The 25,893-nt window shown below is 22.6% G+C and overlaps 7 protein-coding genes across 7 annotated transcripts; 5 read left to right on the top strand and 2 right to left on the bottom strand.

Moving 5' to 3' along the window:
- Positions 1–1,378: 1,378 nt before the first annotated feature.
- Positions 1,379–2,755, top strand: PVVCY_1001800 (succinyl-CoA ligase [ADP-forming] subunit beta, putative; the record flags this gene model as incomplete). The annotated part of the gene is made up of 1 exon (XM_008625632.1): positions 1,379–2,755. One exon carries the CDS (start codon positions 1,379–1,381, stop codon positions 2,753–2,755), a length of 1,377 nt encoding a protein of 458 aa, XP_008623854.1.
- Positions 2,756–4,020: 1,265 nt separating this feature from the next.
- On the top strand, positions 4,021–4,848 carry PVVCY_1001790 (60S ribosomal protein L14, putative; the record flags this gene model as incomplete). The annotated part of the gene is made up of 3 exons (XM_008625631.1): positions 4,021–4,143; positions 4,319–4,383; positions 4,560–4,848. The coding sequence occupies 3 exons, from the start codon at positions 4,021–4,023 to the stop codon at positions 4,846–4,848; spliced, it is 477 nt and encodes a 158-aa protein (XP_008623853.1).
- Positions 4,849–6,040: 1,192 nt separating this feature from the next.
- Positions 6,041–9,279, top strand: PVVCY_1001780 (inner membrane complex suture component, putative; the record flags this gene model as incomplete). Its single annotated transcript, XM_037634444.1, has 10 exons — positions 6,041–7,360; positions 7,461–7,552; positions 7,710–7,783; positions 7,871–7,936; positions 8,049–8,204; positions 8,291–8,352; positions 8,447–8,539; positions 8,674–8,742; positions 8,881–8,955; positions 9,076–9,279. 10 exons carry the CDS (start codon positions 6,041–6,043, stop codon positions 9,277–9,279), a joined length of 2,211 nt encoding a protein of 736 aa, XP_037490541.1.
- A 913-nt stretch (positions 9,280–10,192) lies between these two features.
- PVVCY_1001770 (SNARE protein, putative) lies at positions 10,193–11,377 on the bottom strand (the record flags this gene model as incomplete). The annotated part of the gene is made up of 1 exon (XM_008625629.1): positions 10,193–11,377. One exon carries the CDS (start codon positions 11,375–11,377, stop codon positions 10,193–10,195), a length of 1,185 nt encoding a protein of 394 aa, XP_008623851.1.
- Positions 11,378–12,755: 1,378 nt separating this feature from the next.
- PVVCY_1001760 (voltage-dependent anion-selective channel protein, putative) lies at positions 12,756–14,516 on the top strand (the record flags this gene model as incomplete). The annotated part of the gene is made up of 7 exons (XM_008625628.1): positions 12,756–12,792; positions 13,010–13,080; positions 13,211–13,345; positions 13,482–13,677; positions 13,801–13,903; positions 14,008–14,266; positions 14,448–14,516. The coding sequence occupies 7 exons, from the start codon at positions 12,756–12,758 to the stop codon at positions 14,514–14,516; spliced, it is 870 nt and encodes a 289-aa protein (XP_008623850.1).
- A 790-nt stretch (positions 14,517–15,306) lies between these two features.
- PVVCY_1001750 (conserved Plasmodium protein, unknown function) lies at positions 15,307–19,812 on the top strand (the record flags this gene model as incomplete). Its single annotated transcript, XM_008625627.2, has 2 exons — positions 15,307–17,691; positions 17,779–19,812. The coding sequence occupies 2 exons, from the start codon at positions 15,307–15,309 to the stop codon at positions 19,810–19,812; spliced, it is 4,419 nt and encodes a 1,472-aa protein (XP_008623849.2).
- Positions 19,813–19,961: 149 nt separating this feature from the next.
- Positions 19,962–24,747, bottom strand: PVVCY_1001740 (conserved Plasmodium protein, unknown function; the record flags this gene model as incomplete). The annotated part of the gene is made up of 3 exons (XM_008625625.2): positions 19,962–20,128; positions 20,231–22,217; positions 22,318–24,747. The coding sequence occupies 3 exons, from the start codon at positions 24,745–24,747 to the stop codon at positions 19,962–19,964; spliced, it is 4,584 nt and encodes a 1,527-aa protein (XP_008623847.2).
- Positions 24,748–25,893: the final 1,146 nt, after the last annotated feature.

Here is a 25,893-nt window from a genome sequence, read left to right as displayed (position 1 = left end):
TTGGAATGAACGAATGTATGTGCAATAAAATAAATTTTAACAGTTGTCGAATTTCAGTTCTTAATATTCCCCTTTAAAATAAAATGGCAACTTTTTTCATTATTTTTTTCGTATGGCATATTATATAATGGGGTGTACATAATAAAGCTTGATTGGAATTCTTCAAAATTAAATCCATTTTTTGTAATATGTCTACCTGTTTCTTTTTCAAAAAGAAAAAACAAATGATGGGCAAATGGTAAATAACTAAATAAGCATGTGTTTAAAATGCGCACACAAAATGAGAGTTGTAGCTTCAAATCCTGAGTTTATATTCTTCATAAATTTTTTAACAACTTTGCCATACGTATATATATAATGATTTTATAAAATTCAGCATCCCCCAAATTGTTTTATATTCCTTACGTTAACATTTTGAGGGACACACATCAAAATTACATTCTCTTTGATGATATAAACTTACTAAAAAAGTAATAGCCTCATGTGTATGTTTAAGCTTTTATATATATCCATAAAATAGTTACTATGCTATTGTATAATTGTGAGAGCCTAAGCCCTTGTACTTATTCATGTGTATTATTCCTATTTACGTGTAATTTATGCACATGTTACTATTTTATTTTCCGCACACCAAAAAATATTATATGTATTGCAATTTTTTTTGTCAAAATACAACATTTTAACATTAACAGCAATAAAAAATTAAAAAAATATATTAACAAAGCTAGCGATATTGAATATATAGCTATATTTTTTTTTTTTACTAGCTTTGTGCAAAAAAAAAAAAAAAATGTTAATAAAAAAAGCATCGAATGTATATGCCATTTAGAACGAAAAAATAAAGCAATACATAAACAAAAATACATAAATAAATATTGTTTGTATACGTACATACATAAACACACACATTACAATAGAGCAATCAGCCTTATGGAAAACCTATTCATTGAGTTTTAATTTTTTCTTATCTTCACTTATATATTTTATGAATGGTCATAAAAAAGCGTTCAGAACCTTTGCGAGAATATTATTGTATTTTTTTATTTTTACTTTTTGCCATCATTATTTATTTCTACTACATAATTTATATACTACAGGATGGTAAATTTTTTGGCGGTAAAATGATAGAAAATTGAACTAGCCAATGGGTACATAAATATGTGCATTCTTTTGAGAATATTCATTTTTGTAAATAAGAAAGAAGAATAAAATAAATTGGGTCATTGTGTGGTGAGCATATATATATAAACATATCGTGGTGATTGTGCATCCATTTTAAGGAGTGAAAAAACACACACATACACAACTATATATACTAGTGAAAAATATATATGCAATAAAATTAATAAAATTTCATATAAAAACACGCTTATAAAAAATGAATGCGCTAAAGAAGGAGTTAAAGTGTATGATGATGGGACACAGAAAATTTGGACATAATATATTAAAAAGGGGTACCAATATAAGTTATAAAAATTTTAGGAGTTGTCAATTTTATGTAGAAAAAAAGTATTTAAGCATACATGAATATTTGTCAATAGATTTATTACGTAAAAATAATATTCCATGCCCTCAAGGGTATCATGCACAAACCCCAGAAGAAGCAGAAGAAAAAGCATTAGAACTACAAAATGTATGTGGTGATATAGATTTAGTAATAAAAGCACAAATATTAAGTGGCGGTAGAGGACTAGGATATTTTAAAGAAAATCAATTTGAAGGTGGAGTGCATATATGTAGGAATAGTATGGAAATAAAAGATGTTGCCTCAAAAATGCTAAATAATACATTAGTTACAAAACAAACAGGACCAGAAGGAAAAAAATGTAATACTGTATTTATATGTGAAAGATTTTATATAAGAAAAGAAAGATATGTAGCATTTTTATTAGATAGAAATTCGGACAATATATGTTTATTGGGCTCAAGTGTTGGAGGCTCATCTATTGAAGATATAAGTAAAAAAACACCAGAAGCAATATATAAAATTAATATAAATATAAAAGATGGCTTAACAAATGGTCAATCAAGAGAATTCTGTGAACAAATTGGATTCAAAGGTAATGAATTAGATATAGCTACAGATATGCTTGTAAACTTATATAAGATTTTCAAAAAATATGATTGTACATTATTAGAAATAAATCCATTATCTGAGACTAATGACGGAAGAGTATTATGTTGTGATGCCAAATTAAATTTTGATGATAATGCAGAATATAGACAAAAAGAAATATTTGATAAAAGGGATTTAACACAAGAAAATCCAGAAGAATTAGAAGCAAAAAAATATAATTTAAATTATGTTTCATTAGATGGGAATATAGCTTGTATGGTAAATGGTGCTGGTCTAGCTATGGCAACATTAGATTTAATTGTTTTACATAAAGGATCACCATCTAATTTTTTAGATGTAGGAGGAAGTGCAACAGAAGAAGAAATTGCAGAAGCATTAAAAATAATTGATAACAGTGAAAAAGCAAAAGTATGTTTTATAAACATATTAGGAGGTATTATGAGATGTGATATAATTGCACGGGGAATAATAAATGCAGCCAAACAAATACAATTTAAAAAACCATTAATAGTTAGACTTGAAGGAACTAATGAAAAAGAAGCAATTAAAATAATTGAAGAATCAAACATCAAATGTATTATATGTCAGGATATGAATTTAGCTGCTGAAAAAGCTGTTGCTTTGGCTAACATAATTGAGATTGCAAAGCAGTCTAACATTAATATAACCGTTTCGTAGTTTGTCAAGTCTAGGTGCACTATTTTTACAAAATTTTTTCTTTTTATGCATCCCCATTTTTTGGCTAACTATTTAGAAAAAAACTAGCTAAAAAATGGACTAAATGCGTCAATAAAATTATATGCATATACATTTGTACTGTATGCGTTTTTAATTTTTTTCTAACTTGTGCATGCATAAGACTAAAACTTTCATGCTATCCTAAGAATCGTTAAAGGCGTTTTTTTGTAATCTAAAGTAGTATCTATACAAACATATATCGATGGAAGCATAAAATGGGGAGAACAACCTTGTATGTTCATTCTACATGTATTTATGCCCCTACATAATTGTAGTACATATTGTGTTTGATATATATTTCTAACTTTACAACATTATTTGATATATATATAAATAGGGATTACATATGCCCTATGCAAATGGGCTGTTGTATATTTTTTTCATGCCCATTGCTGATTTACATTTATTTAGCTAAAAAATGTAACATAAAAAATGTAAGATAAAAAAATGGTTTATCAAAAATAACTTAACAAAATTAAATTAAAAAATTTTTTATAAATTGTGAAATAAATTAATATATTTTTTTTTAAAAATATATATAAAAAAAAATGACAAAATTGGGAAAAATCCCCTTGGGCCACCCATAGCCCTTTTATTATATACGTATAAAATAATAAAGGGATTTGCCTAAAATTTATTTTATATATAGCACGCCAAAATAATAGCAAATAGCCTTTTTGCTTGCCCATATATATATATATATATATATATATAATATTTATATTTATTATAAGTTTAAGAATTATTAGGGCCCTTATTAATTTTGAGTTCACTTTGTTTTGAAGTTTTATTTTTTGTATTTCCAACAATACGGAGCTCACATTCCATGCGTAGGCTTAGAAATATATACAAACAAAGTAAATAATAATAATATATGTATATATATAATATTTATAATAATTATTTATGCAATAGTAAGCATATTATGATGGGTACTACTTGCCATTTTCCAGATAAATAATAGCGTGTTTTTTTTTTATTTCATAACATCCAGATTTAAATAAAAATAAATATTTTACGGAAAAATTTATGTAGTATTTTTTATTTTTGGAAATAATTTAAATTGCTAATTTTTTTTGGAATTTTATAATTTTCACAATTTTACAATTTTGCAATTTACAATTTTGCAATTACAATTTTTACAAATTTTTAATAATTTACAAAACTTTTAAAACTTATTATTATTTTATATTAAACTTGACAAAATGCCAAAAACAGCTTTAACAGAAGAAGAAAAATTAAACTTATCAAAAAAAAAATTATTATTTAACAGATATGTTGAACCAGGAAGATTATGCCTTATAGAATATGGCCCTTATGCTGGAAAGGTAATTCAAAACAGTTTGCCAATAAAATATAAATATGATATATAATAATATATTATTTCAGTTAGCTTGGTTAAAATTTTTCATACCTATGCTATATCATTATTTATGTCATTTATTATGCATACCTTTTTATCATATATGTTTTAATAATTTTATTTTTTTTCTCTCCTCGTAGCTTTGCTTTATTGTAGATATCATAACAATTACAAGAGTAATCGTTGATGGAGCTGGTATAACAAGGTATGCTTATATTGTTGACTTAATTTTTGCCCCTTCCCATTTTTATACGTGAAACCATGCATGCATATTACATACATACATATCTATATACGTACACGCTTACATACGTACATGCATATTACATACATATCTATATACATACATGCTTACATACTTCCCTACCTCTTACTTTGCAGTGTGCCTAAAACCATAATGCCAATAAAAAGGCTCAAGTTGTTAAATCAAAGAGTTAAGATAAATGCCAATTCAAAAACCGGAATTTTAAAAAAGGAAGCTGAGAAATCGAAAGTTTTAGAAGAATTCTATAAATCCAATTTAGGAAAAAAAATGATGATAAAACAAAGAAGAGATTCAGCTACTGATTTTGAAAGATTTCAAATTTATTATGCTAGCAAAGAATTAAAAAAAAAAATGAATTTTTTAAAATCACAAAAAAAAGGACAATCAAAAAAATCAAAAGCATAATCAGTCCCATATATAATTAAACTTTTTACAAACTAAAAATTATGACAATAAATAATTAGGAAAATTATAGAACGACCAAATTAGGGTTTCATACTTTCGTATTATTACATGACTGTATTTTTATTTATATTTTTTTTAACTATGCATAAAATGGTTATATCAGGTTTTTATTTTTATTTTTTGTTGAAAAAAATAACATAAACTTTTATCAAAAATAAAATAAGTAATATTAAAACAATCTTATGATATATTCACTAAAAAATAAAGGACAATAATATCTTTTATTTCTTTTACAATTTCCGTAAAATTTATATAGAACATATATTTATATAAATAATAATATTTTATTTCCATATAATGTTGCATATATATATTAAGCCAATTTCTTAAATAAATAAGTAGGCAGTTTTTTATGAAATTATTTTTTGAAAATATAAAGAAAAATAGTGTAAGCCAATTCTAGAAAATCTCATCGTTAGACTTGAGAATTTGCCAATCCCACTGCTTACATGTTGGGCCATTATAAATTTGAAACAATTTTATTTATTTACCTTTTTAAGCAAATATTAAATAGGTAGAAAAATAAAATATAGGAGAATGTCAAATAAAGTTATGCACATATATGTGTGTGTGTGCATATATAATCGCATATTTTTTATTGCCATATATTTAAAAAAAATAAAAATAATAAAAATAAGCAATTATATATATTTTCCTATTCATATATCCAAAGTATGCACATTCGTGTGTATAAGCCATGATGTATATATCACGCATTGAGAATTACATTTTAAGAAAGCCATTTTAAGAAAGCCATTTTAGAATTAATTTTGTACGTATGTATGTCTACCTATTGTGTGTATTTACTATATTTTACACAAAATAAATCCTATATATGTGCATAATATTTATAATTTTTTTACATTTTAAATAGCAAATAAAAAGTATAGTCATACCTAGCAGTCTTCTTAAAGGGCAATCCGTTTGTTTGGATATCGTTAAGGGGAAGTATTTTCAAAAAATTTTCCAAGCATTTTCCAAGCATTTTCCAAGCATTTTCCAAACATTGTAGATATGAAAACTATGTGAATTTCATTAGGCATTTAACTATATCATATTTGAATAAGAATAATAAAAAGCGATTTTTTTTTTGTGTCTTTGCCTTTTCTTTATTCCTATCGTTGATATAAACATGGCTGACGATAATGAAAATCGAACAACTGGATATGAAATGCTAATTGAAGTACCTAATACTAATCAGAATAATGAAAAAAATTATTATCAAATATATGGAAATAATAAAACAAATGAAGTTACAAATAATAATAATATATTTGAAAACAATGACAAAAGAAATGACGACAAATTCGAACTTGGAAGTCCATTAAATTATACTACTGAAAATGGAGAAGAACCATTTGAAAAATATTGTTACAATATAAATGAAACAAAAAAGATAGAAACAGATGTTAAATATTATGGACATTTTTTTGTTAGTTTAATTTTTTTAGGATTTTTTATTTTATATTATATTTATTATGGTGATTATTCACGTATATTATATGGAACAAATTATAATGGAAAAGTTTGTGGAAAAAATTTAAACTCATTTAAATATTTATATTATCCATTATCACCTAAAACATCTAAATATGAAATTTTAAAAAATTATCCTAAGTGTTTAGAGTCATGCCCTACAGTTGAAAATGGAAGTGATAACAAGACTGATGAAGAAAATTTGGATGTAGAAAAAAAAAAAAAAAACTTTTTTGAAGACAACTTTTTTTTTCCTTTTAAAAAGAGTAGCGATAAAAATGTAGGAAAAATAATGGATAAAAATGGAAATACAGAAACAAATGTAGTATATGCTGATTATACAAAAGGACCAAATAATAATTTATATGTTGAATATTCATTAAATTCTAAATATTATGATACAGTAAATATAATGAATATATGTTATCCTAGAGATAAAACATTAAGAGAAAAAGTTATAAATATTGTCTTTACAAATAGATATAAAATATTTGTTAATTTATTTTCTTTATATAATTCATTTTTTTTTGTTTTTTTATTTATAATTGTATCTATAGCATTATCTCTTCTTTATATAGTTTCTTTATACTCTTTTCCTGCATCTACTTTTTATATTTTTTTAATTTTTTATCTCATCTCTCTATTCTTTATACCTATATATCTTGTTCATAATCATTTATATTTAGTATTTGATCCCATAAAAGGTTCTTTTTTTTCATACCACTATATAATATCTATTTTAATATTATTTATAACAATTGTACATGCTGTTATTTCTTTAATTATATTTTATATATACAAAAATACATATACATATACATCCAAATTAATAGGAATTACATTAAAATATATTCGTGATATTCCTAATGTTATATATGCACCAGCAATTGTTTCGTTTGCATCTGTTTTTTGGTCTTGTGTTTGGATATATTTTTATGTGCATATAATCACATCTGGCACTTCTTACGACCAGAAGGTAGGCCATCATTCACGTTTGTCTCTGTACCTATACCTTATGTCTATTTTTTACTTTGCTTAATTTTTTCATTCATTTTAATACCTTTTTGTTTCTCTAGTTGGATCTAGATCTTGATACAAATGGAAACAGCAAAATTATGTCCCTTAAGAAAGTCTTTTACTACTTCAAGAGCTCCTATATATTCTCTATGTAAGATTAGGAATACTAAAAAAGACGGATACACATTTTCTCAAATAAGTTCATACTTGATCAGGAATTAACAAACCTATTTAGTCATTATTTTATTCATAAATAAGTATATATATATATATATATATATTTTTTTTTTTTTTTTATTATTTTTCAGGATATGGATATATGTTTACTTCTTCATTTGTGAAATGCTACAATCGCTCAACCAGTTCACCATATGCCATTTAGGTAGTTTTAAAAATGGGCCTATTATTCTTGCTTTTATTTTTCTATAAAATTCGAGTAAATATATTATTACTTTTTTTTTTTTCAAAGGAACTATGTGGTATTTTAGTGACAAAAAAAAGTTCGAAGGCAGCCGAAATGTAGTAGAAGAAATGAGTAATGAAATATTAAAAAATAAAAAAAATAAAAATAAAAAAAAAAATGATACATGTCTTGAATCGAATATTTAGAGTCCCTATTATGTGTTTTAATTTTTTATTTATTTTAGAAACAATTTTGAAATATCATTTTGGGAGTATTGTGCTATCAAGTTTTGTAAATATGAGTACTAAGCACTTACGAGTTTTGTTTTTTTGGATAAACAAAACATTATCATTACCCTTTTTTTTCAATGAGTTGATCTACAACATAAAGGAGAGATTTCGTAAAAAAAAATGCTATAAATGTGTGTTTATTTGTTTAATAACTTATTTATTTTTTAACTTATTTGCTAAACTTGTTTTTACACAGATTTTATACTAAACCCTATGTCGAAGATAGTGGACACATACACAACATCTGCCTATTGTGAAGTAAAATTTTAAATTAAAAATAAAAAATATTTTTATTAAATAATATATTATAGACAATGATAAACCTACTATTGTTTGTTTTAAATTTTCTTAGATGTCTATGACATCACACCCGTACATGATTTCTTGCCACCTCTCCTCAAAAAAACTAACCAACTCAACATCACCAGCAGCAGCTTTACATGGGGTAACAAAAGCCGATAAAAATATTAACAGAAAAAAAAAAACAAAATCAATGATCTACTTCAAACTATTATGCATGCATACAAACATATATATATGTACCATATGCTAAATAACTTTTTAACTTCTTATTTATAGATAAGCTATATAACGAATATAATATTCCCTGGATTCTCAACAATGATAATAACTTTTTTTGCATTCAATGTATGTAAAAAGAATATCCATATGTTTTGTTTTGTCTTTATATATAAAATTGTAAATATGTATATGAATTTATTTTAAAATATCTCTACTAATTACGCCTACTTAATCTAACTATTATTTTTTTTTCCCCCTTTGCAGATCTTCAACAATTTTAAAATGTATAACAACATTTTTTCACCTAGTTATATTCCTAACCCATTTTTCTCAGCATTGGTAATTAAAAAAAAAAAGGAAATTTGAATTTTATATTTAGGATACTCCAATTTTATTTTACACACATACATAATTATAAAAACATAAGAAAATATTTTCATTTTTTTTATTTAATTATAGATAATTGGAGTTATTTGTGGAATAATCACATCATATTTTATAACAATTATATCCACTTTAGCTGACACATTTTTATATTGCTTCATATGCGAATGCTATCAAAAACAAATGATTGATGAAAATCCGTTAAGAAAAACATTTACTCCAGATCTTTTGAGAGAATTTATTTTAGAAATATATGAAGATTATAATTCAAAATTATGATAAATATAGTCTATATCCATTTGTCTATCTTATATATTGAATAATACAGAACAATTAATTAAAATGGTATATCACAGTTTTTTTTTTGTTGTTTTACAATGCATATTGATAATATACACACTTATATTATATGTATATATTTTTTTATGTTATGAGCTTTAATTTTTTATTTTTTTCTGTCAATTTTTTTTTTACCTCTCCCTACATTTGCGTCAGTTTGATAAGACCTATTAATTAACATTCGATTTTAAATAAATCGCTACTTCAATTATTTTTATTCACCTTATTATTTTATCAAATTTAACGAAAAAAAAAAAATAGCTAGCTGTATATAGCTATAAATATATGGCAATTTTTCATATGCATAAATGTGTAAAGAGAACACTAAGTAGTTACACATCATTATTAATGTGGATATGTGCCTACTTTTGATTGTTTCTAAAATTTTTTAATTGAATTCATAGTTTACAAATTAGTAATAATTAATAGGATTAGTAAAGAACTGGTGACAGCATTCAAATAAATTTTATTTTTTTTTACCTGTACAATTAATATAGCTATTTTTTAGCTAGCTCAATAACAACACGTTATTTTAAACAAGTTTAACAAAAAAAAAAGTTATATAAAATAGATTAAAAATAAAATAATGAAAATATAGAATAATACATTCCCAATCATAAGGAAAAAAACGCGATCATATTACACATGTGTTTCCAAAATGCTATTTGCGGGGAAACATTAAATTTCGAAAAATGAAACAAATAAAAGAATATTATATGCATACATGCAATGTATATTAAAAATATAGGCGTAAAAAATATGAACATTTTTTTTTTTTTATTTTATTGTAACACACAAAATGAGATTTATAATCTCGGAGTTTGTGTATTATTTTGACAAGAACACATATTTATTAAAAATGTGAGTAGTTAAAAAAAACGGGGAACAAAATAATAAAAGCTATAATAAGTAAAAAAAGACTAAAATAAAGAATTTTTTGTTTAATCATTTGATTATATCTTTTTGCTTCAACAATATTATGAAGTGCGTCTTCTGTATATTCTTTTACTTGAAAAACATTACTTTCAATATTATTAATAAGATTTTTTCTTTTTTTTATTACGTATGCCAATTCAATATATAGCTCATTTAATCCAGCTATATTTTTTTCTAAATTTTTTAATTCATTATATTTTTCTTTAATCTTATCTATTTCTAATTGATCTATATTTGTAAAACACATAACATTATTTTTATAAGAACTTTTATTAACATTTAAAAATTCTTCCATATTATGATTGTTTTGTTTTAATAATTTATGTATACTATGATCACTTAAATTAGGGTGTATTAATTTGTAATGTTTTATTATATTTTTATTAACATGTTCATAATATTGGTTACATATATTTTTATATTTATTTATACAGTTTTTATATTTATTTACAATATCAATAAATATATTTACACGTAATTTTATTTCACTTATCATATTACTATTTTCTTCAAAAGCACTATTTTCTGCATTTAATTTATTGATTTTTTCTTTAATACTTGTAATTATATCTTCTGAATTTTTAATTATTACATTAATTTTGGCATACAATTTTTCATTATCATAAATATTTAACTCTATTTTTTTTTTTATAACATTTATTTTATCAATATTTGTATATATATTAGAAATGTTTGTATTAATTTCATTAACTGTAAGTAAATATGTATTTAATGTATTTCCATTATTATAGAACAATGGAGTATTTTCATCGATATTTTTTTCAACATCTTTAAAATCATGTTCTGAACTTCGTGATTTATTATTTTTAATTATTTTACTAAAAATGTTAACCTTTTCAATGTTTATATCATCTTCAACTGTACAAACTGTAGAAGCATCACATATATTTATTGTATCATCATCCTTCACAGATGATCCTCTTCGTTTCTTTTTATAATAATCATCATTCCCTTTTTTACTTTTTGATTCATCTGAAACTGATTTACCATCATATTCAGTTCCTTTTCTGTCATTTCTTTTGTTCATTTCATCTTTTTTTTTCTCACTTAGTGAAATAATCTCGCCTAAAATGTCTTCCATTTTTTTGGAATCAAAATTAATAAAAAAAAAAAAATTTCAAAAAGTCGAAAAAAATATGACCATTAATAACTTTTTACACTTTTCTGACTTGTTCATAAATTTTTGTTTACACAAATTTACAATTGGGGAAAATAATTTGGAATGACACAAAAAAGTTTTTAAAAAAAATAGCTGTGCTATTTAAAAAAAATACTATTTATTTTATGACAAGGCAATAATTTTATTTTTAAAGGAAAAATGGTAATACCTTAATAAAATAGTAATAGTTATTTAATGTGTTTTTTCCTTATATTTATGTAACGCATTAAACATGAAAAAACAAGTTGAATATCTCATGGCGCTCACTTAATTTGTCTATAAACTATGAGTTTGATGAGAAGTAATACAATAAATATTACATGTATGTATATATAATATATATTAACAAGTCATGTTAAACTTAACAATCCTTTTTTTGCCTGCTGATTTTTCGATTTTTTCTAGGCTCTTAAAAAGGGGGTAAAAAAATATTTTCATTAAAGATATGAAAAATATTTAAGAAATAAGAAGAAACATATAAATATAAGTTTTTATATTGCCATCTTATTTTGTATTATTAAAAAAAAATATGTAATAATATATGCTCATAATACATACAATTTCGTATGGTTTTATGAATTTTTAGCTTGATAGTAAATATTCTCATACATATTTTATATACAATAATCTTGACAAATAAAAATTTATAATATTATTATACATATAATATTATTATAAAATAAATAAAATACAATAAATAAATATATTAGTTACACGCTCTTCTTTTTTCATATATCTTGGCTATTTTTAATTTAATAAATGTTTAATATTTTTTTTTGAAAAATATAAAAGTTACTAATTACATTGCTTGCTTGCCAAAGGTTTGTATTTTATAAAAAATTATATATATTAGCATATAATATTATATTTATGAGGAGCATATAAATATATATGGCATGTATTATTGTATTTATTATGGGAAGCGCAGGAGAGCTTTAATAATATATTATAAAAAAAATATGTGCATTAAATATATAAGGATTGAATAAAAAAAATAATATTCCGTTTTTCCTTATAAAAATAAAAATGCATGTTATTTCAAAAATGCAATACTTGTAACAAGCATGAGAATACAATATTTTTATTTATTTATTCAGTCGTTTATTATTTATTGATTTGTTTATTTTTTTATATTTTTTTAAATTTCATAAAAAATAAGCAAACTGTGAAAACGATAAAAGTTTTAAGCATATAAATATACATGAACAATTTGTAAATACATATAACACATACATATGCTTACTATATAAATAAAAATATCCTCTTTAACACATATAATAATTTATGATTTAAAAAAAATATGGATTTTCCAAAGCTATTAAATAAGCAATCATTAGGTAATACAAAGAATTATTTTTTTTTTGAAATAAAAAAATAAAGAATAATTATGGAAAATATGTATATATCCATGTATCTATTATCCATACACAACAGTAACATGTTTTATATAAAGAACAAGTAGAGCCGATATAGTATACCTTTTCACACACACCTTAAAATAATTCTATCTCCCAAAATTGTTTATATATTTTTCTTCTTTTTTTCTTACGCTAGATTTAATAAAAAATGATTTTCCGCATTCGAATAAATTTGAGTTGGAACATATAACTGTTTCCAAGCAGCCAGTAATACAAATAGCCAAACAAAATAAAGCAAAATAAATGATAACCGTTGCAATAGCTAGCTATTCTACGGCCATTTATATACCTCCCTTGCACACAAATACACATGCAAACATTTTTTAACTTTTTTTAGTTTCTTAAAAGTGGTTTTACTTTTTCAAATAACACATATAACATATATACAAATTTTAAAAACAATGTTTACAACACAAAAAATGAATTAAAATTTGACAACTCTGGAATAAGCTTATTGGATATAAAATATGAAGTAATTATAAAAAATATTACTAAAACGAAGAAAGAAAAAAAAATATTTATTATGGATACAATAAACCAGTGAAATTAAAATTGTGCTCCATTATTTTCCCTTCATTTTCTATATATTTGTATATTATTTTTTTTAGCCAAATTTCATTAAAAATTTAAATATATGTGGTAAATACACCAAAAGCAGTGAAAAAAAAGAAGATTCATTTGAGGTATATGGGGAATATACTTCAGAAAATATGAGCGTATTCTCATCAATAAATGTGAGAAACTTTTTTTTTAAATATATTCATGTTGGATCGTTTCCAAAATGTCCCAATTTCAAATTTGGAGGTAAATATAGAAACAAAAAATGCAAGCACATGTACATAATACATTATGTAATAATGACTTTGCTTATTTCATAGTTGGCATATTTTCTATAACATTTTTATATATGCACATTTTTTTATACAGGAATGGTTCAAGGTGATTTGGACTACAAAAATTTACAATATTCCTTTGGAGGGGCTTATACAAAAAATTATTTTGATAAGCAATATATTTTTTCCATTAGATCGTAATACAAAAAAAAAAAATATGAACATGTGCATGTATTATTTATGAATTTGCACACACATTTTTCAAAAAAAAAAAAAAAAAATTATTTCCTTGCTTTTACAGATTACCAACTAATAAAAGTCTATATGGAACAGTAGCTTTAAATTTGTATTATCAAAATAGAAATATAAATGATAATGCTGTAAGTATAGAATTGTTACAAAATATTCCTGAAAAAAAAGCAACTATAAATGTTGCATCAATATGGTATCTTAATGATAAAAATACAGCAGTTAAAACAAAAATTAGTAATGATACTAAAGTAGCACTATCACTTACACACAAATATAATGAGTTTGTAACTATAGCTGTTGGATCTCAGGTAATGAAAAAAAAATGACAAATTATGTAAATAATGTAGAAAGAGGGAAAAATAAAAATATCATGACAATAAATGTGCTAACCATTTATCATTATATTACAACTTTTTTCTCCTTCATTTTATTTATGTATAATATATTCTTACTCTCATAAATTTATATTGCATGTTCATATATTTTTAGGTTGACATAACAAAAATGTCCTTGCCGGACAGCTCAAAATTTGGAGTAAAATTATACTTAAAATCGTAAAAATAAAATTAGCAAACAATATGTAAAATTACAAAAAAAGAGAAAAATATACAACAAATAGTAATAATACAAGTTTTTTTTTTTGCTTACAATTTCCACTTTTTTTTTAAAACAATATTAAGAGCATACCTTTTTTACATTTTATATCAAATAAAATATTACAAAAAAAAAAAAACCTCTTTACACTTTTTATGTGTCTTATAATTAGAGCATATTGCTATTTTTAAATGTTTTGTGAATAAGCATACGCATATATATATATATATGCATGTATTTATTTATGTATATATGTTTGGACATATTTATTACATATACACCATTACCTAATATGTTTATTCGTTTTCACTTATTTCTTTTATTTATTTTTTTTTCTTGAACATTTAGTTTTTTCTTTTTATGCATAGTTGCAAAATTCTATGATTAAGTGTAAAATTTTATACACCTTTTTTTAATTAAAAAAGAAAACAAAATTTTTAAACCACTTAAATTTTTATTATGTTATTTATAAACAGTTAGAATAAAATATACAAACATTAAAAATAAGAAAAAATATTTTTTATAATACATTTCTTTGCTCAATAAATATAAATAATAATCCTATTTTATCTATAACCCCTACATATCTCTCTATGTATAAATAAATATGCACACACCCATATTTCTTGGGAGAGTTGGACCGACCTACCATTTCATGTCCTATCTTTTCATCATAATATATTTTATTTTTTCTATTTGATAAGTGTTGTATGTTTGCCTGTGCTAATATAAATAGGATTAGCTAACTAACAAAATGAAGAACAAAAAAAAAAATTCAAAAAATAATTTTAATCGAAATTATGACTCTCCTTATAATTTTTGTCCAGCAGATGGCTACTCAGAAAGTTCTACTTGTTCATACTCTCAATTTTATGAAATGCATAAAAAAAATATGAGAAAAAAAAAGGAAAAAGAAAAAAAAGAAAATCAACTTTTTCAACTATCTCAAAGTTGTAGCAGCAGGGGTAGCAACGAGAGTAACAATGAGAGTAGAAACTATAACGGCCCGATTGACTCACCTTTCAAGACGAAGAAAAAAAAAGAATGCTTCCCTCTGTCCAACAATAGTATAAATAAGTTTATAAAATCGAGCTATGAAAAATATAAAATAAATACAAAAACAAAAGAAGATAACTTTAAAAAAATAACATCTCGAATAAAAAGATACATAAAAAAAATGGATGATCAGGGTTATAAAAAATATGAAGATGATAAAAATATATGGATTAGAAATGGAAACAATAAAAATAATTTCAAGCCAATAACGGATATTCAATATAATCAGATGCAAAATTATATGGTTGAAGATTCAAAAATCTGTGAACAATCAGATAATACTATAAATAGGTATGGAAATAGAAAAGAAAGAATATTATCAACACAGCTAAATAAAATAACAAATTTGTTAGGCCCCCTTAGTGATACATCAGTAGATAATGAATATGAAAAAAAATGCTTGTTCAATAGATCCATACTAAAACAATCTCAAAACAAATTAGATGTAGAATCGTCAAATATTGTAGAAAGTTGTATATTTTGCTCAAAATTTGAAATTGTAGAAAAAATCAAAAAGTTTGCATTTAATAAAATAAAACCTATATGTGCATCATGTTTTATTATATTTTTAAATTTAATAAAAATTAATTCAATTATTTGTATTTGTTGTTTTAAAATATATTTCCCTTATAAAGACATAATAAGATGTGCTATATGTAAAAGACATGATTCAAAATCTGTAAAGAAATATTATGACAACTTTAAGAACAAACATAATATTACATCTATTATAAACGAACTAAACATATTTACATCTTTATATAATTATCAATTTAGTAATAATATAAATACAGATATGTTTTTAAATTTTTTTATAAATATTAATTATTGTTTTCAAAATTTATATTCATATCTTTCTTCTCATCAAGTGCTTATTATTTCTAAAAATTGTGTCTATGCAAATTATTCAAAACCATTTGGGGATTTACTAACAGATTTAAATATGATAAAAAATAAAAAAGAAATAAAATCTAATGAAAACAATTATATTAACAATTTCGAGCAAACATTATATAAAACTGAGAAAAGGCGCGACTATGAAATATCTAATACCTCTTGTTTAAAAAAAAAAAAAAAATCAAAATTAAATAAGCTCGAAAAAGTTATAAAAAATTATATCACCATGTTAGATAAGCCTACTCGAAAAAATATGACCAAATTGGTGTCGAAAAAAAATAAGGAAAATATTTTATACAAACAATGTAGTAAACCTATCGAAACAAACCCCTTACCTATTCAAGATGAGCAAGAGAAAAAAAAAGAATTTAATCAAATCGAAGAAAAATATTTTACCTATTTAAAACTTGCAGAAATGAAACATCAGGAAACAATACAACAAATTAAAAGTATACTTAATGAAGATGTTATAAAAAATAGATGCATGGAAAAGCAGAATAATATCTTAGACACTTTTGAAAAAGGGAATATAAATGATAAGGAAGTAAAGAATGTAGAAAATGATGAGATAAAGGAGCAGGAAGTAAAGAATGTAGAAAATGATAAGATAAAGGAGCAGGAAATAAAGAATGTAGAAAATGATGAGATAAAGGAGCAGGAAATAAAAGACGTAGATAATGATAGCATACAGGAGCAGGAAGTAAAATACGTAGAAAATGAGGCATGCTCACAGAATTTACACCCATTTGATGAAGCAAAAAATGAAAAAGAAATGGAACAACAAAATATAGCACAACCTAATAGTTATATAGAAAACATTTCTATGAAGGAAGAAAATAAAAGTAATGAAATTAAGTTGGAAATTCCTGAAATAAACAATGAAAATGTTGAAAAAAAGGAAAAAAATAAAATATATACAAAAAAAAATATAAAAAATTTTAGCGAAGAAAGTAAAAATTCATTTGAAAATTTTAGTAAAACAATTATAACTAGTTTACTTAAATTAAAACATGAAAAAATACAATCATCATATTATCATCTTAATAATGTGTCTACTAAAATAAATCAAATAAATTTTAATAAAACTGTTCGAAAATATTATTCTAAAGGTGTTTTTTTATTATACTATATCAAATATGTACAGAAACAGGAGACTGAGATTCATCGTGTATTCCAAACTGTTCAGGTATAGCATGCATATATTTGCAAAATAAAAAAAGCACAAAAAAAAGTGAAAAAAACAAACATATATATGCATTATTCACCTTTTTAGGCAGCCGAAACTGACGTAGAAAACTTCAAAAGGAAGTTCAGGATACACAACGGAAAAGATCCCAATCTTAGTGAGATCAACAAAAGTATATACGAAAAATATAAATTATTAAATCGAGGAAAAATATTATTAGAAAATAAAATAAAGAATTTTGAAAATAGTTCAACTATAAAACAAATTTATCAAATAATTGATGAATTTAGTGATATTTTAAAAACGGCGCTAAATAAGAATAAAGATGAAATCGAGGAGATTGAAAAGAGGAACCTAAAGACAGTAAATAAATATTTGAAAATGGTAGTAAAAGAAAAAAAAAGAAAAAATAATAAATTAAATAAAGTTGTAAAAAAATATGAATATTTTCATGATGAATTATTTTCAATTATACAAATTTTAAACCTTTTATATGATGTTAGTGAAAATAATAAAAATATAGACTTAGCAAATTTTAATTCAGCTAGTGTATTAAGAAAAATTCAAATGTTTTTATATACAAAAAGAATAAAAAAACTTAATGAAAGTTTAAAAAAAGGTACACCAAAAAAAATAAAAAGAAATTATTCCATTTCAAATATATCCTATTCAATATGCTCATATAAAAAGACAAACTTTAAACATATTTATGAAAAAGATAAAAATTGTGAAAAATCTATACCGAAAATTATATGTATATTAGATATTAAAAAAAAGAATTTAGATAAATTCTTAACAGATAATAATCCAATTAAAATAATAGATAAAAACAATTTAATATTTATAAAAGAATTATATTCATTTGATTCTATATATATAAATAAAATATATATACATGATTTCATGTCTAATATTGTAAATAATTATATCAACCATTTTGCTAACCAAAATAATATTACCATATTTAATTTTTCTCTAAATTATTCTAGAAATAAAAAAAATGTATTTTTAAATTCGTTTAAAGATTACTTTCATTTTAGTAAGAATAGGGAAAACACATCAAAGCAGCACAACCGGTTTTCAATTTTACAAAATGAGCATAAAGAAGGGAGTCACAAAAATAGCATAACTAAAAATTGTCAAGGTAATCATACCTGCTTGGATATGTTAGATGACATCAAATGCAAAAATCACAATTTAAAGAAAAGTGCAACACTTATAAAAATTATCAATGAATTAAAAAAAAAAATAAACGAAAAATATTCGTATGAAAATTATAACTTAAAATTGATTGTATATGCTCAGAAAAATAAAGCACTCTATAATATTAACAAGTGTGTTTTTTTTAAACAAAATACAGTTGTTTCTTCAGAAGAGGGAAAAAATAATAATATAAAAAAATATAGAATTAAAATAAATTTAAAAAAAATGGAAAAAAAAAGACGAAAAAGTAGTGATAAGGTTAAAAACAAATCGAAAGAGGAAACACACAAAAAAGATAACTACAAAATAGAATATTTAAATGGTGTAAACTTAAAGAAAATCAAGAATATTAATAAACATATAAATTATAAAAATATAAATAAGTTTAAAAAATATTCTATAATTTTTGTAATAAAATTAGAATTATTAGTGTCTTGTGAAAATAATATTTGTATCAAAAAAAATAAAATAAAAAAAAAAAAAAAAATATTCCATTTTACGCTTGTTGATATAGCTATACCTATTTTTGATATCATGAAAAAAAAAAATCAAACTGCTATTAATTATTTTCTTGAATTTAAAAATAAACAAAACTTCGAAAGTATATTTATCAATTATATCCAGTCTCAACTTTTTAATATAAAAAATCCTATTTATCATTCTTATAAAACTATTCAATTTTTATTACAAACAAATCCACAAATATGCTTTCTTTTGTATATAAGGGACGATTTTTTCCTTTCCAATCATCATAATTTATATTCTCTATCGAATGATCCAAATTATCAAAACGAAAATAAAACCAATCATGAAATTGTTAAACCACAAACAAATCAAAATACTATTATAAAACTTTTGTATATTTATTATTGGTGTATTATGTGTGAAGAAAGAGATTCTGCCCTCTCTTCTTCCTGACTTTTTTTTCAGCTAGCTATTTTGTTACTGTTTGGCTTTTTTTTTTTTTTTTTTTTGCACACATATATTTTGGCTAGTTTGTACAGGAAATTTTCATTCCTCAAGAGTTGGCATAACATTAAATAGTAGACTTTGTGGTAAGCCATTTTTTAAAAACGAATGCCATATTTTTTGTACATGTTAATTAAAGCGACATTCATTCCGTCTATGTTTTCTTTTAAATAGTTCAATATAATTTGGTTTGTGTTTTTTTTTTCGGGGTCATCAGAATTTAGTATATATAGCAATATGGCGTCCATAATTTTGTCACAGAGATCTGCAAGAGAGGTAAAAAATGTAGACAGTGTAAAAATGTAGAGAATACAAAATAACTATTGTTTATGTTCACACAAACAAATGAAAGATTGACATTGCATACCTGCAAACTCGTCGTATTTTAAAATGCTACGCATTGTGGTATTATAATTATATGAATTATATATTTTATTTCCAATTAAATTTGAAGTTACTGTATTTAAATGCAAAATGTGTTTTTTTTCGATATATATATCTTTATTTGTATTTAGTATATTATTTATTAATTTTGTTAATTCAATTATTATAACAATACTATCATTTTTATCCGAAATAAATAAATGACCTGATTTATTTTTTCCATAAACAAACTGTTCAAATTGGTCTAGAGATAATATATTTGAGAAATTTGGATAAACAAAAATTTCTGAAAAATTTCGAAAGATATAATTTTGATTTAACATATATATAAATATTAAGGAAGACATAGTAATATTTTTATTATGTATATATTTGGAATGTTCATAAAAAGCTGAAATAAAAGTTGAAATATTTATTCCAAAGTAAGAAATAAAAGATATTAAAATATAATTTAAAAAATTGGGCTCGTATAGAGACATAATTGCAACTAAAGGAAGTATACTATTGTTATTTATGTAATTATAATTATCTTCTTTAATTGTATAAAAATTATATTCTTGAAAAGTAGTTGCTATGTCGTACTCATTTAAATAGTTTAGAATTAATATTTTTTTTATATCATGTTGATAAATTGTAAAATTTGATAAAAAATTATGATCACGGTCATAATTTATTACATGTTCATGTATATTTGTTCTTTGTTTTTCTTTACAATCTTGTAAAAATTCATTTATTTGCTCATTGTGTGGTTTATTTTGATTAATAAAAAATTCATTATTATTTTCAATAGTAATTGATGAATTTGTATTTACAAAATTTGCACCATTTTCTTGATCTGGAAAATATATCAAATTCTTTGGTGTAGAGTGTTTGCTTTTATTTCCACCTTGGTCATTAAAAAGCTTGTTAAAATATTTAATTATAATTTTCAAAAAATATATAACTATAAAATTAACAATATGAATAAAAAACAATGGTATTTCCGTTTTTATATAATTTCGATACAAACTTACACAAATGTGTAAAATGTATATCCCTTTTTCTATTCTTTCTTCATCATAAAATTTATTTGATTTAATTGTTAATATATTTTGTAAAATATTTATAAAGCTATTTTTCAAAAGCTCATTTGTTCCAACATTTTTTGAAAATGCTTGATAGGTTAAATAATAATCATATTTTTCATTGTTTATAAAAAAACATAAATATTCTATTATTATATCAAAGCATGTATTATTTAAATCAAAAAATGGTGTGCCTACATTTTTTAAATTTTCAAAATAAATTTCAACATATTTTGTGGTACATATATATAAAGAAGAAATTGTTTTTATAATATTTTCATTTTTTTTATTAAAACATTTTGATGTTAATTTTAAAATACATAACCAAAGAGAATATAAATAATCACTTATATTTTTGTCTATATTTAAATTTATTTCAATTATATTTAAAATATTATAATTTATTTGTTCTTCTTTCATATAAACAATATTATTAATATTTTTTCTATGCTTATATGCTATATCTTCCCAAAGATTAAAATTTTCACCATTTTCATATCTCTTATTATATTCACCAACTTTTGCTGAAATTGTATAAAATATTATATCAAAACTAAAGTAAAATAAAATACTTTCATCGCAAATTTGGTCCTTATTATTTATAACTTGATCATTCTCTTTATAAATATTTTTTATTTGCACACTTGTGTTATAATATAAGTTAATATCATCTCCTACATTTTTCATACCTTCTATATCTTCCATTTTTTCGCCATAAGTTTTATTTAAAATTTTAATCAAAATGTCTAGTATATATTCTCTAATTAGTGTATTACTATTTATGTACAGATTCAGCAAGAAATTGTAATTCTCCTTAAAAATTGTTATATCCTTTTCTGTGTTGCTTATAAAAATTATATGGCTCAGTATTTTCAAAATGCCCTGAACATTTTTCGGGTACATCACCTAAGGGAAAAAGTAAAGCACAAATAAGTTAATACAAAGAATGATGAATAATTTTACATGCTTCACCAAACACGATTACAAAACAAATGGAATGACTTACCCTTGGAAGGATAGACACTAGAGAGCCAACAAGAAACTCACTTATTTGGTCATAACTTTTGTAGACATATTCATACTTGAAAATGTATTTAAACAGTGAAATAAACTTAAAAAAAAGAAGGGGAATAAAATTCGATGATTTAAAACCATAATGATCAGGGAGTAACATATTTTCTTCATTTTGTGAAATATCTTGAACCCATAAAAGTGAATTATGGTTTTGAGATAATTGAGCATATAATAACCTCATATTTTCATATATTAATATTATAATATCTTCAACAAAAGGAAAAGCAGCTTTATAATTTTTTATCCAAACTTTTACAATTAAAAATATTCTATAACTAATTAAAGGATGTGTATGTTGTATTTTTATAAAATCAATAAAAAATTGAATCATACATAATATATGTTCATTTTTTATTTTTTTATGAAAAGATGGGTATAAAATATAATAAACATTTAAATAACCATCTAATTGTATGACTTGTTCAGAATAAATTGGGTTTTGTACATTTTTTAAATTTCTTGGTGTTGTTCTTAAAAAGTGTGCATAATTATGAAAAGAATTAATTAAAGGTTCAAAAAAATGATTAAAAATTACCAAAAAAAAAGGCTCATGTGTTAATTGAATAATACAATTTTTCCCATTTGAATAAAAAATATTTTCTTCAATTTCATAATCATCTTTTACATTTAAAGTTATATCTATAATATGCTCAGACGAAAGATTAATACAATATATTCTTACAAAATCAAATATTTCAATAGCTTTTTCATTATTTAGTAAAATAAAATTATCATTTTTTAATGTCTCTTTAACTTCTCCTCTAATATATGTTAATATATTTTTAAAAGTAAAATCTGTGTTACTACAAAATATATTTGATGTATTATTATTTTCAATTGGTCTATTTATATTTACCATTATATTATTTATTATTTTATTTTCTAACGAATTTTCATAATAGCTTTCTAATTTTACTGCATTTTTATTGTTCATAATATTTTTTACATTGACATAATTTTCTCGAACTGTTTTTTGTTTTATTAAATTATATTGATTTAAACAAAAGTGATAAAATAATGATTTTATGATTGTTATACATAAGTTGATAATATCTATAAATTTTGTATCATACTCATTATTATATGTTTTTATATTTATATTCTTTTTTAAAAATAGACATATAAATTTTTCAATTATTTCTTTTTTTAAGTATATATGAAATTCGCTATGAAATTCTACCATTAAAAAAAATGAGTTTAACAAAAATTTTAGATAACGCATATAATATACTGGGCTATTTTTATTTACATATTTTAGAAAGTATACTATTTTACTAACTAGGCTTTCAAAAAAAGTTTGCTCAAAATTCCCAATTACTCTATTGTGACTTTCATTATCATTTGGCGGGTTTTCATTTTGCTCATTTTGTTCATTATTATTTTCGCTAGTATTAGGTGGATATATTCCACTCTTTATGATATCCTTCCGGTTTATAATTAAGTTGATTAGAATACTATCAAGAAATTTAAGAATTTCAATTTTTTTATTTGTGTCTTGGTCATATTTTAGTGTGTTAGCTTTTGTTTGAACAGTCCCAATACTACAGACTTTCAAATTGACAGACTCATTTGTTTCTGAACCTTCCGTACATGAATAGGTTAAAAAACTGTTGTTATTATTATCTTCTTCTTTTATATAATTTTCATCATAATTAAATGATAGAGACTCTTCATATTGTTGCATTAAACAAAAAATGCCATAACATTTTTCACAATTATATTCATCATTATATGCACATGGATCTTCTATTGAATTTTTATAATATATGTTAATATTATTATTCCAAAATGGCTCTAAAACATTTATAACTGTTTGTGAAATATCAAAAGTTTGTTTCTTGTCTTTAAATAATTTTTTACTATATTGTTCTCTTAATATTTTATAAAGTAGACATAAATATATATACAAATTATTTAAATTATTTTTATGTATATTAACATTATTTAATAAACATTCTAATAATTCAGGAAAATTGTGGACAAGCTCATATCTAGCTATTTTTTTTAATAATATGCAATACTCTTTATATAATATATTTATATTATTACTATCATTAAGTAATATAATTATTTTATCTTTTACGATTTTTTTAATATCACTTTTAATTTGAAATTCATTTTTACAATTCCAATACAATGAAATTAAATTTTTAGAATACATAATAGCTAACTTTCTTACATTAATATGCACATTGTTATATGTACATATATCCAGTAAATAAATTAAAATATTTTCATCTTTCTCTAATTCCTTTAAAAATTCTTCTGACTCCCTTCTTCGAGTTTCATCATTTGACCATGTGTCATATAAAGCGTCTATTATTTTCTTCTGTTCTTCTCTAATTTCCATTTTATTATTCATAACGGTTTTGTAGATAATTACATATATATATGTATGTGTTATTTATATATATATATATGCATACACGAATTTTATGTCCTTTTCTCAAGCATAATTATGATGAGTTTTTTTGTTAAAGTTCACCTAGGTAACAATTCTTTTCATTTTTTTTTGTAAAAATATATAAATACGTGTATAAATGCATGCGTATTAATATTACTCTTCCACTTTTGTTTTATCCATTTTAATTGTCAAATTGTTTATAATATATACATAAATCTCATTTCATGTATTTGTTTTGTTAAGTTTGTTCTCATTTAATTTTATTTCATTTTATTAGCTTTATTTAATTTTGTTGATGTTTTTTTTTTTTTATTGCAGCGAAATAATTTTATATAGCTATATGCACATTTTTTTTTTTTTTTTTTTTTTTATCCTCCAAAATGGCTATTAAATTCAGGTATTTTAGAAGATATAAATTTATGTTTTAATATGTACATAGTTTTACTAATAATGTATAAATATTAATACTATCTTATATATAGGAATATAACATATTATATATATCGCATTGTTTGTTACCACATTGTATGTATATAGGAAAACGTCCGTACACAAATAAGTAAAATGGGTATGCATATATTTAATTACTTATATATTTTTTTATGATTATTAAATAAATACGATTGCTCATACTACCAAATAATATTAACTTTATGGTTTAATTATGTCTTAACATTTTGAGTTATTTTGCATATTTTTTTTAATGATATTGAAACAGGTTATTAAATTTAATTTCGTTCAATTCAGCTTAAACAGACACGTATTTTTATTAAACCCCTGTGGAAGTCCATATTTCAGTCAACTGGCTAAATTAATATAGCATACTAACCCATATTATATATGTTTTTTTTATTTATACATTTTCATGCACACACCAGTATATCTTCATATTCAACAATGGAATATGCCAACATGTAGAAAAGGGGAAACACCTTTACATTCATTTGGTTTATTTCTCTCATTTTAAGGACATTGTTGATATTTATTGGTAGGATGCTTAAATATTGTTTACATATATAAAAGAAGAGAGACTATTTTTTCATATTCTAACCATTAACAATAGTAACATGCCATTTCTTATTTTAATTGTTTTATATAAATTTG

Source organism: Plasmodium vinckei (genome assembly GCF_900681995.1).
Source record: "Plasmodium vinckei vinckei genome assembly, chromosome: PVVCY_10".
In the NCBI taxonomy this organism is placed as follows: Eukaryota; Apicomplexa; class Aconoidasida; order Haemosporida; family Plasmodiidae; genus Plasmodium; species Plasmodium vinckei.
The sequence above is the reverse complement of the archived record's forward strand: the minus strand, read 5'-3'. Positions and strand labels throughout refer to the sequence as shown.